Here is an 18154-nt window from a genome sequence, read left to right on the forward strand (position 1 = left end):
ATAAGTAAATTATTGTGCTAGGGAGCACAACAGGCGGTCACGTAGAGCTAACTGTGTAACTTAACACACAAGAACATAATTATGCATCTGGTAGGAGCAAGGCCCTCTCATAAAGACAGAGATGAGAGTGTTAAAGTGTTCAAGTCAATTATAAGAAGTTACTTATGTGGTTTCTTATTCCTGCAAAATTTGGTTTCAACTGCTCTGTGTCAGCGTGTTCTCATGTCAAGACAGACTACACATCCAGTGTCAGAGGTGTCGTCACTTTTTGTATCCTTTAGCATTGTTTGTCCAGTTGCACAGGAACACAACTTTTTATTGTCCAGGGAGTCTGCTCGTTTCGTTGAAATTCACAGCCGTAAATGTCTGTATAATTAACTCCAGAGCACAAAGTGGTTAGCAGCGCTCGGCTGGAGGTTTATATCGAAGCTGGACTTAGAATATCGTCTGAGCATGCGCTTCTAAGTTGACGCCAGTGACACAAAAGTGAGAAGTTTTAATTTAAAAGTGAACCCAGACTGATATAATGCAGAGTTTCCTGCCAAGGCATTAGAGGTAATGATAAGCCCCCTCAATCTGAACAGGGTAAATACCACAGCGAAGTGATCATTCCACAATCCTCCACCCCCAGCTTGGTTTTCTCTGATCGAGGACAGTAGGTGATTTTTTTTGCCCTTTTTTTAAATAAATGTCTTTAAAAGAGAGTAGCCAAAGCAGTGTAGTGTAGTCTGAAGCAGAGAGGTGGGCAGAAGTGGGTGTAGGGAAGGCAAAAGAGTGAAAAAAACAGCTAAATTAAACACATTTGTTTCTGCTCGCACATACCACAAGTCTTATGAAAACAGAGGGCTGATTGTGTTCACTCTGCTGGTCCACTCCCCACCCCTAGCCCCCCCCTTCTCCTCCACTCTTCACCACCACCTAACACCACCCAGCTTCCCCAAACACCCACCCCCTACCCCCTGTCCCGAGCGGGAGCCCCTCCCCCCTCTAACACAGCTGCCTGCAGATGCCTCCTGTGTTTGCTCTGTGAGTGCGAGCACAAATCTCCAGGCCCGCAGATTTCTGGGCCCTGCCTCATCTCACATTTTACTACCTGACATCCCTAACACCCCACTGCTAACCCCACTCTGACTCGCCTGTCTGCCTGCTCACCACCTGCATGCCAGCTCTGTCCCACTCAAACACGTCGGGGCCTTGGGAATGGTGGATTTTGGAATACTCTGGGACTACATGAAAAATAAACTGACAACAAAGATTCATCTTTCTACAGTATCACACAGCACCCGATTTACTACGACATTCCCTAGGTTTAGTTATGTTCATTGTCAGCAGACTTCAGGAGGTCATGCTGCTCGAATGATATTCAGCATTGAATCACGTCAAAGCAACATATTACTACACATTTAAATGGTCTGGCTTGTAAGAACATTTTCACTTAAATTTACAAATCATATGTTTAGAAAATACCCCAAACTGGTATTCCGCATGAATTAACATCAATTTTAATATGTGGTATTCAAATATGTCTCCTCTACTTAAACACACCACTGACTGCTCAAGCCTGAACTTGACATTGCAAACAATATATCCAGCTGCTGCAATCTTTCAGTTTCATCTAACGATGTAATTAGAACGTCAAGGTGACTATGCTGCAAATATCACATTTCCACAGACTTTGTTCAGGAGTGTCCCCTTGCAATTACACAGAACCTAGGAATGCAGAACATGAACCACAGACGAGGACTCCAACGTTGGTGTCAACATAACATGCATTACGAACACAATGCAAGTAGAAGAGTTAAAAGTCGAAGAGCTCGATCTGAACATTCAAATCTGTGCCACAATTGAACTAATTTCTACTCAATCCGAACTGCACACTGCTGCAAACAATCAGTCTAAATGCAAGAACTGTAAGTTGTTCTTGAGGGAAAGACAGACAGAGAGTGAAGGGGGAGTGACCGGAGGAGGAGAGGGGTGCTTGCGCACAATTACAGCAGGGATTTATGGCCTGAGAAACAATTTATAAATCACAGTGCCTTTGCTAATGTGCTCCAGATTGCTCTCCATGCAGCTACAATTTTGGTCTGCGTGAAACAGCATAATAAACCTGGCTGGAGGACATGTTTGGGTGGTGGCGGGGCAGGGAGAAGTTGAGATCGTGGGTGGGGGCTGATGAGGGTCGAGGTTATGTGCTCCCAAACTTCCAGAGGTGTTTTAAACAAAGGAAATATGAGCCTTCTTTTACAACCTGGTGTGAGTTTTTTGCTGAAGTGCCCTTGCTGAAGAAAGAAAGACTCTTTGAGAAATATAAACGGTCACAATCGCTGAAGAGTTCAGAGTAAAGCTCATTTTCAAAGTTAATAGATCAGCACAGTAGCTGAATGAGAAGAATTTTGGAATTCTTCCAAACACGGAAGTGCAACACGCTGCCCAGGTTTATACACTCAGTATCCAGCCTAAAATCTAAACCAGATTTCTGACCTCATTTGGAAACTCAACCCTTATTACATTGTAATATAAGTGAAATGAATTCTCAATTATAATAAGAAAAGGAAAATGTTGCAAGCTGATCCTTTCATTGTGGGAGAAGGTTGGTGTTGAGGAAGGGATCGGATGTGCCGAGGATAGCCTGGGCTTTTGTGGCCACTCAGCCAACTGGCCCTGAACCTTGGCCTCTAACCCTTCACCCTGGGGGGCAAACAAAGCTCTGAGTGACATCTGAAACTAGACACTCTGTGGAGAGAGTGTCTGCTCAGGACTCAAATAACCCCATTAACTAAAAGATTGCAGTATTTCTGTACTTTGTTTTTAATAGATTCACACAATGACGATGCTTGAGGTGAACACCTTGTTCCATCTTGTTTAGAAATCAGCATCTCCCTCTTGGCGGAGGTGAGATTAAATGTGCAACAATTTAGTAATCTGAGCAGAGTAGTGAGAGTGAGTGAAACACACATGCCTACAGTTAGGGAGTATCAAAAAATACCTCTTAATGAGAACAACATAAAGCTATATACGTATACTTGAAGTTATTTAAGAGGTTTTCACCACCACATCTGAGGTCTTCTGTTCACTTTGTGGTAATATATATTATATTACTCTGTAAACACACAACAGCAAACACAGAGAAAAGTTGGTGGCGTATGTGCAGCCATGCAAATGTGAGCCTCCATCACCAGAATGCTGAAAGCCACTGTAGTATTTAAATCAGGCAAGGAGGGAGGAAGACTGGGCCAAGCATTCTGGAGCTCAGCTGTGAGGCTCTAAGCCGTTGCCCTAGGGTCTTTGTCCTGCTTTTCAGGGCAAGTCTGAGGTAGTCAAAGAACCTATTCATGGTTGGCGCTCCCCCTGCCAACACACCCATACAGCCCCAGTCAAGTCAGCCGAGAGCTATACAGCCTCCCCATTTCACACGAGAATCAGACCTGCCCCTAAAGCCTGCTTCAGGGATCTCCAATAGCCAGCCCCTCCAAACCATGTACAAATCAAACAAAAGGGCTCCTCTGCATAGACTATGTCATATAAGACAAATTAGATTTTTTTTTTGATGTAGATACTCAAACTTTGAGTTGAAAAAAAACACCCACATGTCAAAGAAAGGACTGGGACATTATGTCAACAGTAAAGTTTTCAGGTAAAAACGGCTAAGTATTTGATAATTTCAACGTCTCATCCACACGACTGAATGTCGCTTGCATAAAAACGATGACGTCAACCGACCCTCCCCCATTGTTGTCACGTGACCAGAAGTGAGCTTTGACGACACGCCTTTGCTTAAACTATTGTGAGTCAGGGTAGGCTGCCTCATATTTATGTACAGGTTTGCCTGCTTGGCTGCCATTTTTTTACGTCTCCATCCGTGTAGTTAATTGTTAATGGGGCTCGGAAAGCAGAAGACAACTTATGCCCCTTTGTTCTTTCTTCTTCTATGGTTTGTTGTGTCACATGGTTCTGTCTGTTCACAGCACCACACGTAGGCGTGCCTTGTGTATTACATTTCACTCAGTGATGCATTCCCATCTGGATGCAGCTATTTACTAACCCGGCACATTGTGGATGTGAATTTTTTCCAACATGCCAAAAATAAGAATTAGGTGCCCTATGTGCAAAGGCAGTATATTCACCGAGAGTACAACCTGAACTTGTCACATGATGAAGTCTCCAAACAAAGAAACCTAATCATGCCGATCATCTGAGGCGGGCACAAGGGGAATCTCACTCATGTCTTATGTCTGAGAAGCACAAGGTTCCCCAACCACAGTCATTACTTAGAACTAATCAAGAACATTACCTCAACATTTTAAATTAAGCAGATAAGGTCAGGAAAGAGTGATATCTAACAGTCAATCAGTGAAACTAACAGTCCATCAGACGTTTACTTCCGTTTATTCCGAGAGGATCCACAAGTTCAGTTTTAGATAAGGCTGCTACACATTTAGGATGACTTGTGTACTTGCTTGGCTTTAATCAAATTTGATGCTGGCCAGAACATTGTGACTGCTTAACAACTACAATTGGTTAACTGAGGGTAACTGAGCGCAATACAGGGCACGCAGAGGTTGCATTATTATCAATGCAAACTTAACTTGTGGGACATTACATGAAAGTATAGTAGTTATGTGAGCATTGTCAGCTTTTTTCACCAATGACCTGACTTGAATACAATGTATGTTTTGTAAGGAGCAATGCTTATACTATTTTTCAGTTTGATACATGCCTATATTTCATACTTTCACACTCATATTCCAATTAACTTTTTTGTTTACTTTTAACTTTGTTCATCTTCTTTGTGTTACAGTTTTACTGTAAATTGGGGCATAATAGTAAATCTTAGTTATCTTAATGGGTTGTTTCCCAATAAAACCAATTTCACCATGTTGACTTTTATTGCAATGTTTTTATGACCTAACATCAAATGCAACTACTGTCTGAAAGCTGCATAAACCCCACCACAATGCAACCCAACCCCTCACCAGCGATAGAGAATGATTGTTTGTCTATATGTGCCCTGTGATTGGCTGGCGACCAGTCCAGGGTGTACCCCGCCTCTCACCACCACCGTCCTGTTTTCAGTCACATCAAGAATCACATCTCCAATGAAAGTAAAAGTAACCTTAAATGTTCATTGATCCCTTTCATTTATCATTTATGTGTATTAATATGTATTTCAAATTGTACACTCCATGTAAAACTATAAAAACATGTTTTGTGTTAAAAAAGTGGCTTTCTTTGGCTTTCTGTAGCGGATTAATTGGATTTACATTATTTCTAATGGTAAAAATTGATTCAGTTAACATTTGTTTCAGTTTAGAGCCGACCCTTCTTTAACAAATGAATGACACTAACCGAGGTTCCACTGTAAATGTGTCACAGTATACTTTTAAAATGGATGGAAACTGTTGATCCTTTGCAAGCACTGGTTGGAATTCTAAATGCAGTGCTTAATGAAATCAACCCTCTCAGTTCAAATACATCAGGTATAGTAAATTATACCTGACGTCTCTATTGGTGGACTTAAGAAGCTATCAAGCGTATTCATAGGGAAGCAGCTCAAGTGAGTTCTAGGTTTAACATGAAGAACAGCTGCTATGCTCGCTGTCAACTGCTCTCATCCTGGACGGATATCCATTCACTTCTTAATTTAGTATGACCACTACAACCTCGCTGATATGAAACACATACTGTATGACACAGACTTTAGTCATCCCTCAGTGGACAGACTGTATATGAAGCAAGGCAAAGTCCGATAGAAATCTGAGCAGTATTAATGCTACGTGCATGTGATCTGATAGCCTCCTCCTGTTTGCTGATTGGGCTGTGAGGGGGGAATGGCAAGACATGGCACTCTGTGGGAGACAAGAATCCCCCGATAAGTGAATGCCTCAAGGTCTGGAAGTGGGCCCAGTTCAGGATAACAGGCAAAGGAATAGCAAGGACCCATATCTGCCCCAGTTTATGCTCCCACCACCACATCTCGTCAACAATCTCCCTCGTCTTGCCTGCTCTCTCTCCCTTTTCTGCTGCCTGCAGAGCTTAAAGTGAAAACAGCTGCTCGGAATACCAGACTGATGAAACCCTGTTTAAAGCATTTTCTTTTTTTTTCTGCTGTACAATCACATTTTATTAGCATGGAGTGAAGCGTTTAAGGTACAATTATGGATGGAAAGCATTTATTTATGTGAACTAAAGTACAGTGGTAACAGCCACATACAGAGTCTAGAGAAAGACACAATACAGTCACCACACTCCCCTCTAACTACCACTCAGTCCTTTGATTATCAACTATTTCGCTTATGGCCTCATACAGTCAAACTATATATACTGAATTTTCAACATAACAGAGATTATGGCCAGACTGATTCTGGTACTAGCATAATTCACATATTGAAAATTTCCGAAACCACCTGTGGAGATTTCAGATCCATGGTTTGAGCAATGTCTGGCTTTAATTACTGGTTTGAATTATGTGACAGGCACAATAATCCCTAATAATAATCAGCCATTACCAACTCAAGGCAACTCAACTCTTAACCAACGTCACTTCCTGTCCGTCACTCTTTCAGGTCTGCTAGGGATCAAGAGTCTTATTATACCTTAAATGGCTTAAACCTACTATATTTGTTAATACAAGAGTTACAGTGACTATAGGAGTGTTATTTCAATTGTGAGGGGCTGTAATAATGTTAAAACCCGTATTTAGAAGGACATAAACTGATTTTCTATGCTCAAGTTGTGAAAATATTCCATTTAGAAATAAGGAATCCTTCGCCCCCCCCCCCCCCCCCCCGATTTGAAATACTAGAGAAACTGATAATATTTATCAACATTAACATAACATTTATCTGTACTGTACAGACAGAATTTTAAAAGGAAACAAGGAAAATGCAACAAAATGGAGAGCATACAAGCATATTCAAGAGTCAAATTGCAAAATGTTGAGTACTATAAATTTGTACATGTTGGTAGGTCTGAATTTAAATGTACTACAACTGTATTTTGCTTCCGAGCTTACATTTAACTGTATTTTTTACTCAGCTCTCTAATCATCAAATGGTTTCTGTTGCATTAGGTGATATCATATCTGGTGTTTTGGTGTGTTGGTGCACATTTGCCTCATTCAGCACGAGAGTCCACTTGCAAGCAGACCGAGACCTACCGGTCAGGTAGTCTTGGTCCACCTGTTTGGTCCTGGTCTGGGTTGGCTGGACTGCTGTTGACCCAATGAGCCGTACTAACAGAGCCACTTTCTATTTGATTTGTGAGCATCACCTGAGTTGTAGAGATTGGATTTAGTCATTGATTTTTCTAGCCTGATTCAAATCAGTGGTGAGACGGACTGCCTGAACCTCATCCATTGGCGACTAATGACTAATTTGGTGCCCATGTGTCACATACATGTTGCCATCTTATCTTGAATGTGTTTTGTGATGATTAACAGCCGGAGGTTTTCTCCTCTAACGGTCCCGTACAGGCTAAATGGCACACTGATACACTGACCATTCACAGACAGCTCTTTAAACGGAGGCTGATAATACAGAGCACGTGTAGACAAGTACTGAACAGTATTTTCCAACAGTAATAAATGTGGGCTGAGTTATTTATTGAATGATTTTTATATATGTCTTTGGAATAGGAGGTGTGTTGTTAACAGACAAGCGGACACACTTTACATCATGTCTTCAAAGCTATGAGGGAGAAAAAAAAGTAGTAATCTCAAGTGAAAGATGTTCACCTTTGGCCAACAACAGAAGTTCACCCAAATGTTCACACAGAAAAGCTATGTTCCAAAAAAAACCCAGCCTGCACAGAATCTTCGGCCAAACAGTGAGCAAGAAAAACACATGAATTGATAAAAACACATTTGCACACATATTCATGCCGCTACATCAAAGGGATTCATTGATGTCACTGAACATGGGGATTCTAAGGGGAAGATGTTGGTTATCCTTTCCTCAAAGGATGCTGAGATACTCCTGATGGGCCCTGTGCTGGAAAAGCCAGAGTGCACTTTAAACAGAATTTCTAATGCTAGGCGGGCGGGTGGGTTAGGTAGTAAACTCGCTAGGCTATGGGGTAGAGGCAGGGATTGACGCCATCTCTTGCTTTCCACAGAGACAGACGAGGGAAGGATTTAGACCATGACTGACACCATTTCCAACAGATCCACACAAGCACTGCACGAAAGCAAGGAACTAAAAACAATGTGTTCCCATAAAATCTAGACAGACAGGTTGTTTGTGAACCCACTGAGGTAACACATTATTAAAGTGTCACTTGACATGGCATCTGCTAATCTGACAGTTACACAGAACAACTGTATGCATTTGACGGTATGTAAAATGCCCACATAATTACCACCAAATACTGCTTTCCTTTGTATTACCAGGCATACAGGTACTGGGTCGTATCACAACACAGTGGAATTCAGCTCATATTTGGAAATCTACCACAATGTGGGGGAAAAATATGCTTCTACGTTTTCTCAAGAGCTCAAACCATCTTTGTATACAACATCAGCATATTATATCGCGCTTACTTCACAGACCTCAGTTCATCAATGCCAATGAGGATTAACACTTTGTGTCTATGTCTTTGGCTTTTGTAGATCCAAAAAAGGGCCAGCTTCAACAACACCCTCCATCCATTCATTTTCTGTACCGCTTATCCTCATGGGTTTCGTGGGCATGCTAGAGCCTATCCCAGCTGTTTTCCAGCGAGAGCCAGGGTACGCCCTGGAGTGGTCGCCAGCCAATCACAAGGCACATATAGACAAACTATCATTCACACTCACATTCATACCTATGGACAATTTGGAGTCACCAATTAACCTAACATGCAGAGAGAACATGCAAACTCCACACAGAGATGCCCAAGTGGAGATCCTAATCACCCAGCTAGTTACACATTTTCAACATTACTATTTTAAAACGTTATATTGAATATTAACAAGGATGCAAGTCAGCAATTGCATTGCTGCGGTTGCTGCCAATCTGTGTCTAATTAATCAGTGCCACTAAACTGATGTAGATGTGTTTGCCTTTGAAGGAAAAATCTTTAAAAAACTATATAGCCAGTCAGAAATGTTGCCTCTGTTGACACAGTGCTTGGCTGAAAAAATATTTGCACTCCAGCATTTGGATTACTTGCAGTGGTCGAATACAACACCGGGGGTTGTCAGAATGTGAGTGTCAGACACTGTTGCCTCTGTGGCAAAGTATTCACAGGGCTTCACCTGAACACGCCATCGCCACCTCCACTAACCCTTGCAGACTTTATGCAGCGAAATGTGCAACATGCATGGCTGCATGCGCACACACACATATGTGTGCGTACCAAGGTGAATAGAGTGTGCAACCTGATGAAAAGACACCTCCACGCGAACAGCATATGTTTATGTTGGGAGAGGCCCTTTTATTCATCAGGACAGTGTCTGTGTTGACTTTTCTTTGTCAGTTTTAAGCGGCAAAAGCAACAGAAGAGAGAAGAAAAGAAAAAAAGATTCAGAAAGGCATGCAATTTTAGTCCCAGACATGTTCAGACTTACACAAGCTCTCCATTCATATCAGAGTCACACACACAATTCTATTCAACAATTAAACTCAGGAGTCTGTGTATTTGATGAAGATATATTTGAGCAGCTAACCTCACTCTCGCTTACTCGCCACTTCTCACACACATGAGGTATTTCACTCTTTAGTGGCGATGATGATGATTATGATTATGCTACTTGCAGAATTGTTTCAAAGTGCTGATGAGGCTGTCAGACATGGCCATAGAGCAGATTCGGCCATTAAATCTGGCACCGCTCTGTCACTGCTGGAACAATGAGGTGACAATCACATCAGTGGACTGACAAACAACGAGCTGGATTTAGGCCTGGTGAGACAAACCTCCGCCCCTGAGCAGGCAGGCGTCTGGTGGAACATCTCTGCAAACATAAAACCTCCTCCTCGGCCCTCAGCGGATTACAGCGGAATGTCAGCTCAGAACGGGCTTTAAATCAGTTATGCTTGGCCCTCAGGGGAAGCCTGTGCTGAGCCTATGTAGGCCCGTCTCTCATTGCTCATGATAGGCTTGCCACATCCAAATTTAAAAACTGCACCTTCAATCTATCGTGTTGCACACACAGAGAAATTGCCTCCTTATTAGTCTTTACTATATTTCATACGCATGTGCTATTATATTGAGTGCACAGTGTATGTCGTAAAGTGTAACTATGCTGCCTCAAATTACTTCACACTAATTGACTATAAACAAATACAATCAGTCAATTTAAAAACAAACACATCCACACACATTTATTATACATGCAACCACAAAAACATATTTGGCCTTTTAATCCTATTAAGAAAGCAGCTCTCAACGAGGAAACAAAAGCAGCAGATAATGTTACCTGCTATTAATCACACAAACTGTTTGCAACTGGACCGTGTTCATGTCGCACACACACACACATGCACACACAAACACTGCACATAAAACAAACCTGTCAGGCCAAAAGCAACAGGGCACAGCGCTCAGGCAAATTGATTGTTTGCCTCTCAAGACTTGAGGGATGACAGCACATATTAGGGCACCCTTGGGGGGGGGGGCTCTTATCTCCCAGGACATTCTGTGTTTTCTACATACATGCACGTGATGATTGTAACTGTAGGCTGTAACTAACGATTATTTGGATTAATCAAGTAATCTACATGAACCAAATACAAACAGCTAGTAGCTTGGTCCGCACATATCAGAAAAGAGGCAAAAAAGTAAATCACTGTCTCATTCATCCGGGTCATTGTATAGCCAGGGCATTGAATCGATCCCAACTGGACTGTTCTGCTTGTCTTTCGCCTCTCATTTAAGCAATCTTCATCAGTTCATGCTCAATGACTAGGTAGGACAAACACTAGACTGACTAGGTAGGACATCCGTATTCTGATACAATGATAATAGGTCTTAATATAGGTCTTTAAAAATATATTCATATTTTGAAATTAAAAAAGCAATCTAAAAACAAAATAGTTGATAATTAGTCATCATAACTTATTAATCAGCAATTAATCTATTAATTGATGCAGCTGTATTTAACTGCAAAACTCTTAACTTGTAACACCATTTTACTGCTGTGAAATGTACCCACCATGCAGACAAACCAAAGCCTGAGTTCCAAATGAAAAAGCCAGCCCTCTCACCAATTAGACCCCCACTGGGCAATATGGAGACCCCAAGACAGCTCCTAAGTATGCCAGCCTTTGTCTGGCTGCTTTTTTCTGCTATGGCGATGATGGACGCACTCTGCTCACTCTGTCCCATTGACCTCAATCTTTTTTCTCGTGTGAAGGGTCTTCGCTTTACATTCCCCACTATGTTTTACTTTAGTTTAAGTGAAGTGCCTTCAAGTTAAATGGAAAGGTTCAACATTCAGAGGTACAACAGAAAAAAAAAGATATCCATATACATATAATCTACTACAAGCATATAAAATAAATAATGTGGCCAAAAGCAATCATTTATATGAGCTACAAGTTGCTGTCTATGGTCCACAGAGAGCAGAGTAGCCATTTAGTTAATGAGCCTCAATGGAGACCTCCAATGAAGCCATCAAGACTGTTCAGAATAACAATGGTCAACTAACGCCTTTCTAATTGAATGGAAGGTACAGGGAGGCAAGGGGAGTGGTGGGCCTGCAACAGTGAAAAGACGACAGAAAAAAAAGAGGGGGTGGGGGGCGTCTTTTCAGTCCAGTGCCTGCGGGCCTTAACGAAAGTACTTGTTTTTTGGAAGGTGACAAGGGTTGGGGGATGGATAAATGTGAGAAACATCTCTCCAACTGAGAAGATTTTTAGAAACTTGTGTCCCAATTGAGAAAATAGCATTCCAACAGGTTTTGATAATGGCTACCAGCATTTAGCTTAGTATATTTTGATGACGCGTTCAAAATATCATGTTTTTATGACATTGCAAACCACAAATTGGAAGACCGACATTGTGCTAATCAAAATAACACCTATAGAAAAGCAATGCATGTTAGAGGTGCACACCATGCAGCAAATGACATGCTAAACAAGCCCATGCAAGCGTTCCATCAACACTTTAAATCTGTCTTTAGAAAAAGTCTTGGACAACAGCTGCCATAGACACCACGGTGTGATGCCTCCCATGTATGTCAAAGCAAGGTATTACATTGTTGTGACTACTGGGTGTGACTTTAGGAAAGTTGCAAGTACAGTGTAAACATATAGAGGTGATGCGTAGCAGCATGCAAACAATAACATCTCAGCTATGAGAGGACAATTGGAATGAAGCCATACTATAAACCAGATTGGTGCAAGTTACTAACCATAAATACCAGTGTTAAATTACTTTATCATTGGTGTGGTCAAATGCAACACTTGGGTACTTTAGATCAACCCTTATAATATGACAAAGAAGTAATTCCTTGAGAGGCTACTGAGGGAATATGGCAGTCAGAAACTTTTAGGCTCGCCCAAAGTTATTGAGGAGAGAGAAAGACTGGGCAGGAAAGAGTGTGGAGATTAGCACAGGATGTGGAAACTTACTGTTCTTGCACTGGGAGACAGAGAACCGTTGGATAGGTATGGATTGGTGAGGTCTGGGATCATGAGGAATGGATAGCCAGGGTAGTGGGGACTCTTAAAGAGACCTCCATCTTGTTGTCGCCTTAGTGCTGCAAATACATAATAAAGTCAGTTAAAACCAGATTTGAGCCAATACTGTTTTACTATGTCCATTTTTTTTACCTTCACTGAAGTAGTCTCTTGCTTTCTCATAACTTTCTGAGTCAACTCTGGTTTGGGGGCGCCTCTCTGCTTGCTGACATACAAAAACTAGTTGAATTTTTTCATTTTTAACATTACTTGTATGATACACATGCGTGTATAAAAGAAAAAAGAGTCACAGTTTCCTTTCTTACCTCGGAATCTGACGAGCTGCTGTTGTTTTCCGACTCGTTGACGAGTGAGGATTTAACGTCGTCCAAGTCTCTTTCCGCCGAGACATTTTCGGAAATCTTTTCCTCCTGCTCACCTTCGTCTTTAAACGATATCATTTCATCGTTGGCCCCTAAATCATCCCCGCCACCTCCGTTCAACTGAGGCATTTTTGCACACCAGTAAATTGGATCGACAAGAGGAGCAGAAAAAACACAACGTGTGCAGCCGCTAGAACAAACCACTTGTAATCAGATCAGTGAAGAGGCAAGACTAACTACAAGTAAATGTCCATTTTATCATCTCCTACACGTTGTCCTGACGTCCATGGCAACAATAATCCACGGTATTTGCAGCAACTTGTGAAAGTTTGTCTCCTTGGCAGCGTGCGCGTCCCCTCTCCGTGCGTCCGGACTGTGGGATGTCCTCCTGTAGAGTCCCGGGGGACACAAAAACTGCAGTCCAAGCCAACTAGAAGTTACTCAATGCGAAGATCCATGTGTGAGGAAACAATGGCTATAGCCAAGAATGTGTGCCTACTTGGTGCGCTCCTAAACTTCGAGCCAGCGTCTGGTTGTTTTCCGTTTGCGCAAAAAGTCAAGGATTTTAAAATGGACGTTAAAAAAAAGTAGTAAATGTTTATCGGGACGTGGTGGGTCTTTCCCTCCACATAGCAACCAGAGAATGCGCCCTGATAACAAGTTGGCCGCTCAAGTGGAAGAGCGCAGCCTGTCCGTGCGTTTAGAGGAGGAGTTTACACTGAAAACCGACACTTCTTCCTACAGCAACACTGCTATTCTTAACCCTCAAGACACCGACACATTGCCACTCTGTTCGCTACACTAACACAATCAAGACAGACTTTAGCTAACTCACTGGCCACAGCATTAGATGCGCCAATACAGTAGAAATATGCTTCATTGTGACTGACACTTTCAAAAAGGTAGTTCTTACAATGGCATAGCAGTTACTTAGTTTACAGAATATGTTATACATATAAACTACTGACGTTTCTTCATATATTTTGTTTTATGCTTTGCTTACGGTATGTTAACTATCATTAGTTTTGCATTGGTTTGGAAGAAGAAAAATATATTACAATAGTATACGATTATTTTAAACTAATGATATAATGGCCACACACTGAACAATTAAATGATTCTGGGGGCCACTTTGATATTTTATGCACTGTATTTTGTAAAAAGTTACTTTTATATTGAAAGACAGAGATTTATGTTATTATTAGTTCTTATACCAACATTGTATCAACATTGTATCTTTTTGCTTTATTTTTGCCTCATTTTCCAGCTTTTTTTGCTTAATTTCATTTCTGCAATGTACCATGAACCAATGAAAAGCAAGCTGTGGACCGCAAATGGTCACCGCGCTGCACTATGAACACACCTGCTATGAACACACAACGCTGACTGCGGTCCAGATCCGAAGCAAAATGCCTATAAAACTTTCTATTGCTGGGTTGCATGTGATGTTGTTTGTGGTTGTCGTCGTTGCGGGATGAAGCAGATGTAGGTCAAACAAGCATAGTCGTAACAATACCACATACATGTGCTGTTCTCGCAAATTCTTCATTTTGGGAAAAGGTTCTTACAGACTTCCGCTCTCATGATGTGGAGCCCAGTATCAACACGCTGGAGTTTGCAGTGACCAACAACAAGCAAAATTTAAACTAAAAAAGTTGAAACACTGTTGGAAATTGAAAATGCTTGCGGAAGTTGATGACATCATAAAAATATCAGCAAAAAGCAAGTGAGGACGTTTGTGAAGACTTATAATTAACATCATTGACTCCATTATTTTGAGACCGTTTTTTCCATGAATGCAATGATATATAATGTATGGCATAATAATGACACTGTACACTGTACAAGTGTATCAAAAACAATAAACTCTAATTTATCAAAAATACTTGAAAGGGGTTTTTTTTTCACTTTTCTGAACTTTAAATGTAGTTAGAATGTTCTATTAACATGTTTTAACAATCGCAAAGTTTCAGATAATGAGGTTTGCGCATTTGGTAGTGAAGTAAGAACCTGTAAGAACTTTGGGATGGCTCTGATTGTAACACTGGCTCACTGTGACGGCTCTATATGGGCATTCCCGGGTACAAGGCTTGCCCTCCCCCCACTCGGTTGCACTGTTTCACTGCTCTGATTTCCCCATGTTAGCAATGAGCTAAGCTAATGGCTTCCAGGAAATATTTTGAGGTGATAGGTTTGAACTTGCCTAAAGAGGCAAACATCAGGCAGAATGGATTGGAGTTGTAGATTCCTGACCAGCAAGAGAAAAATATGGGGCTTTTTTTGTAAACATAGGCGACGCTGGACTATCTTGCTGAAGCCCAATGCCTTTCCAACATTACTTTGTTACGTTGAAGAGTCAGAAGCGCAAGTTGTAAGTGAAGAGGATTAACTAGTCACATGGTTGCAACCCAGCAATTATGCTTCAGCGTCACGGCACGGAGTAAGAAACACTTTCAGTGAAACTTGACTTGCCCCTCCAAAAAAAGTTGAACTTCGCTTGAATGGCGGCAAAGACCACAGAGCCTCGGTTGGTTCGCAAATCTGTCTAAATCTGTGTTAGTATGAGCATTCATCATTCAGATTCATAATCTATCCACCTCACAAAATGCTGATGAGAAAGAATGTTTATTGCCTGAGGTTGGCTACAATAAAAGGCAAATCCCAAATGTACAGTTTAATATTGGGAGTGGCCTGGAGGGGTCCAAAAACCAGTCAGTATCTGCGGTGATCACCATTTGCCTCAAATGCTGCCTACACCAATAAATGGGAGCAAAAATAAGTGTTGCGTTTATATTTGTGTTACGATACTACATTATAATGTCCCGACTTTGCAATATTTTTTCTTTAATACCACTATTTAATAGACTCAAGATTTGTAGAGCGTGAGTGTAGATATATTCATCTTGTATGATTATTATCATTGTTGTATTGTCAGTAATTGAGCTGAAGGCACGCTATAAAAACGTCACTTATTAGATTTACTTCACTGCCTTCACCTTAAAGTGAATGACACAGCATGTTCAGGGAGAGTGTCATAATTATATGCTTCCATAATTGTATGTGTGGTGAAACAATAAGATGGCAAGGATATGAACATGAGTACCTGGGATCAGTATGTTGGTGGCGTAACTGAAGGCAAAGTGAGGCAAGCCTGCGACCATTCAGGGCCTCCTCTGAGACACGACAGAAATACACGGGCCACATTGTTAATTTGAGGAACAGGATTGGAGGCCCAGTGTTGCAAGCAGTCATGGAAGAAGGGAAGTGGTTAGAATTCTTTTTTCCTGTGGAGTAACCTGCACATAAATCATAATTTTGGCTTAGATGTGTGTGTGGGGGGGGGGGACACAAAGTGACAACATTGGTAAAGTTGAATGATTTAGAATGCTTCCTAACTTATTTCATCCTTTGCGTTCTCCAGTCTAAGTCCAATGGAGGTGCAAAATTCTGATGCAATTTGACATGTTTCTCCTCATTGAAAAAAGAGGTTGTTGATATTGTCGAGTGTGTGTCAGCGAACTGAGGATTGACTGACAATTCAGTGTCTCTACGGGCCTCATTAGATCCCCGCTGCTCCTGTGTGTGTGTGTGTGTGTGTGTGTGTGTGTGTGTAACTGTATTCTGTTAAAGGCAACCTATAGCTGACTGCATCAGTGAGAATTGCATGGATGGTAGCAGGTCCTCGTTTGCATAAATACACTTTTGCACTTGCACACACACACGTACATAGGTGAATATTTGCCCCCAAGCCAACATATCTTTGTTTTCATTATGCCATGAAATGGCATAATAATGCTTAAAACAATTTTTTATCTAAAAATGTTTCATGTTCTAGTGAAAATAGACATTTTCAAAGAAATAATGCTGGCTACAGTAGACTGTATATGGCTCTATTCAGGGTCTATGAATAATAAAGCAAATCAAATATCAAAACAAGTCAAGAAAAATGGAAACAACATGCAGAAGTTGTTGGTGAAGGGTGATACCTCTTATTGACTCTTAACACAGTCAGATATGTGCTATATATCAGCCATGGCAGACATGCAGGCAGCTCCTGTTGTTCACAGTATAATATGTAACAGCTCAGTGAGATATAACGCACTTGTGATGAATAACACAAATCTACCTGCAAGGTTTTACTCTTATAAAAGTGGGAACACTTTCTGTAGATGCCATAAAATCTACAATTTCAATTGCACAGTCCAAATGGAAAAAAACACAGAGCACTGTACTGTATTTGTTTGTATTTGTATTTTTATAGGTCAATGTGAAAAGACATCGTTTCATCAACATTGTGGTCTATACATTACAAGTGCGTTGTTGTGTACAAGAGGCCTTCTTTCTCCTGAAGCCATCTTGTGGGACCAGGATTGGTTTTAGTGAAGAGATGAAGAGGGGTCAGGAGAGATTTGAGCAGCCTGAATTTTTGCCCGAGGGCAGATCGACTGGTGGCCAGGAAATGTATTCACTGGATGTTGTCCCTGTATCTGCCTCGCTTTGAAGTCGCTCACTCCACACTGGCCTGTCAAACATGACCGTGGGTTCATTTTCCTCCTGCACTCTAATGAGCGTGAAAAGGCTGCTACTATTAATATGTGTTTTCTTAGGTGTATTTAGTACTGTGTGTTGTCATGTTTGAGAGAGAAAGCAGAAGAGCAAAGAGAGAAACAGAAAGGTTGGGTTGTTGAGATAATGTGAGTCAATCCACCCTACCTAGGAGGATTCAAGGTCATCCTTTTATGTTTCACCAACCATCGGCAAGTCATGTCCTAATCAAAGTGGTGCTTAATTCAGCAGTAATCCCCATCTCTTCATCATGTTTCCACCTCTGCCTAACAAAAGAAGTTGCCTTCTGATTTGCTGCAGTGTGTCCAACATATCTTGCCGGGTGAAAGTTACTGGGTCACTGGATCTCTCACACGAGGCCATTCATACTGTACTGGACTTGGGCGGGATTCAACCTGTCCTTTCTGGCCGCCGTTGGCCTGTACTCACACTTAGAATTCATGCTTTCGCCTACTGTATGTTTAGCTTTATCCTATCACCTGTACACTTCTGAATTACTGCATGCTCAGTCTTACTTAAGTTGTTCTGATTATTTCTTTATTACCTGCGAGAGGATTGATCTCATTTAATTAAATGACGGGTCTTTATTGCACACACGAATATAGCCAT

The 18154-nt window shown here is 41.4% G+C and overlaps 2 protein-coding genes across 3 annotated transcripts in view; one reads left to right on the forward strand and one right to left on the reverse strand.

The window, feature by feature from the left end:
• tcf7l1b (transcription factor 7 like 1b) overlaps positions 1-13747 on the reverse strand; it is a 34006-nt gene extending 20259 nt beyond the window's left edge. Inside the window, exons 1-3 of one of the 2 annotated variants that reach the window (XM_058069720.1) lie at positions 12923-13747; positions 12750-12822; positions 12549-12676 (exon numbers count right to left, since the gene is read on the reverse strand). In XM_058069720.1, the coding sequence (XP_057925703.1) occupies positions 12549-12676; positions 12750-12822; positions 12923-13108 (387 nt within the window). In that variant the 5' untranslated portion in view covers positions 13109-13747. The remainder of the gene's footprint in view (positions 1-12548; positions 12677-12749; positions 12823-12922) is intronic. The other variant, XM_058069721.1, reaches the window with a different exon arrangement.
• The window catches only part of ube2d4 (ubiquitin-conjugating enzyme E2D 4 (putative)), a 62380-nt gene that overhangs the window by 24220 nt on the left and 20006 nt on the right, over positions 1-18154 (forward strand). The window lies entirely within an intron of this gene.

Source organism: Doryrhamphus excisus, chromosome 4 (assembly GCF_030265055.1).
Source record: "Doryrhamphus excisus isolate RoL2022-K1 chromosome 4, RoL_Dexc_1.0, whole genome shotgun sequence".
Lineage (NCBI taxonomy): Eukaryota > Metazoa > Chordata > Actinopteri > Syngnathiformes > Syngnathidae > Doryrhamphus > Doryrhamphus excisus.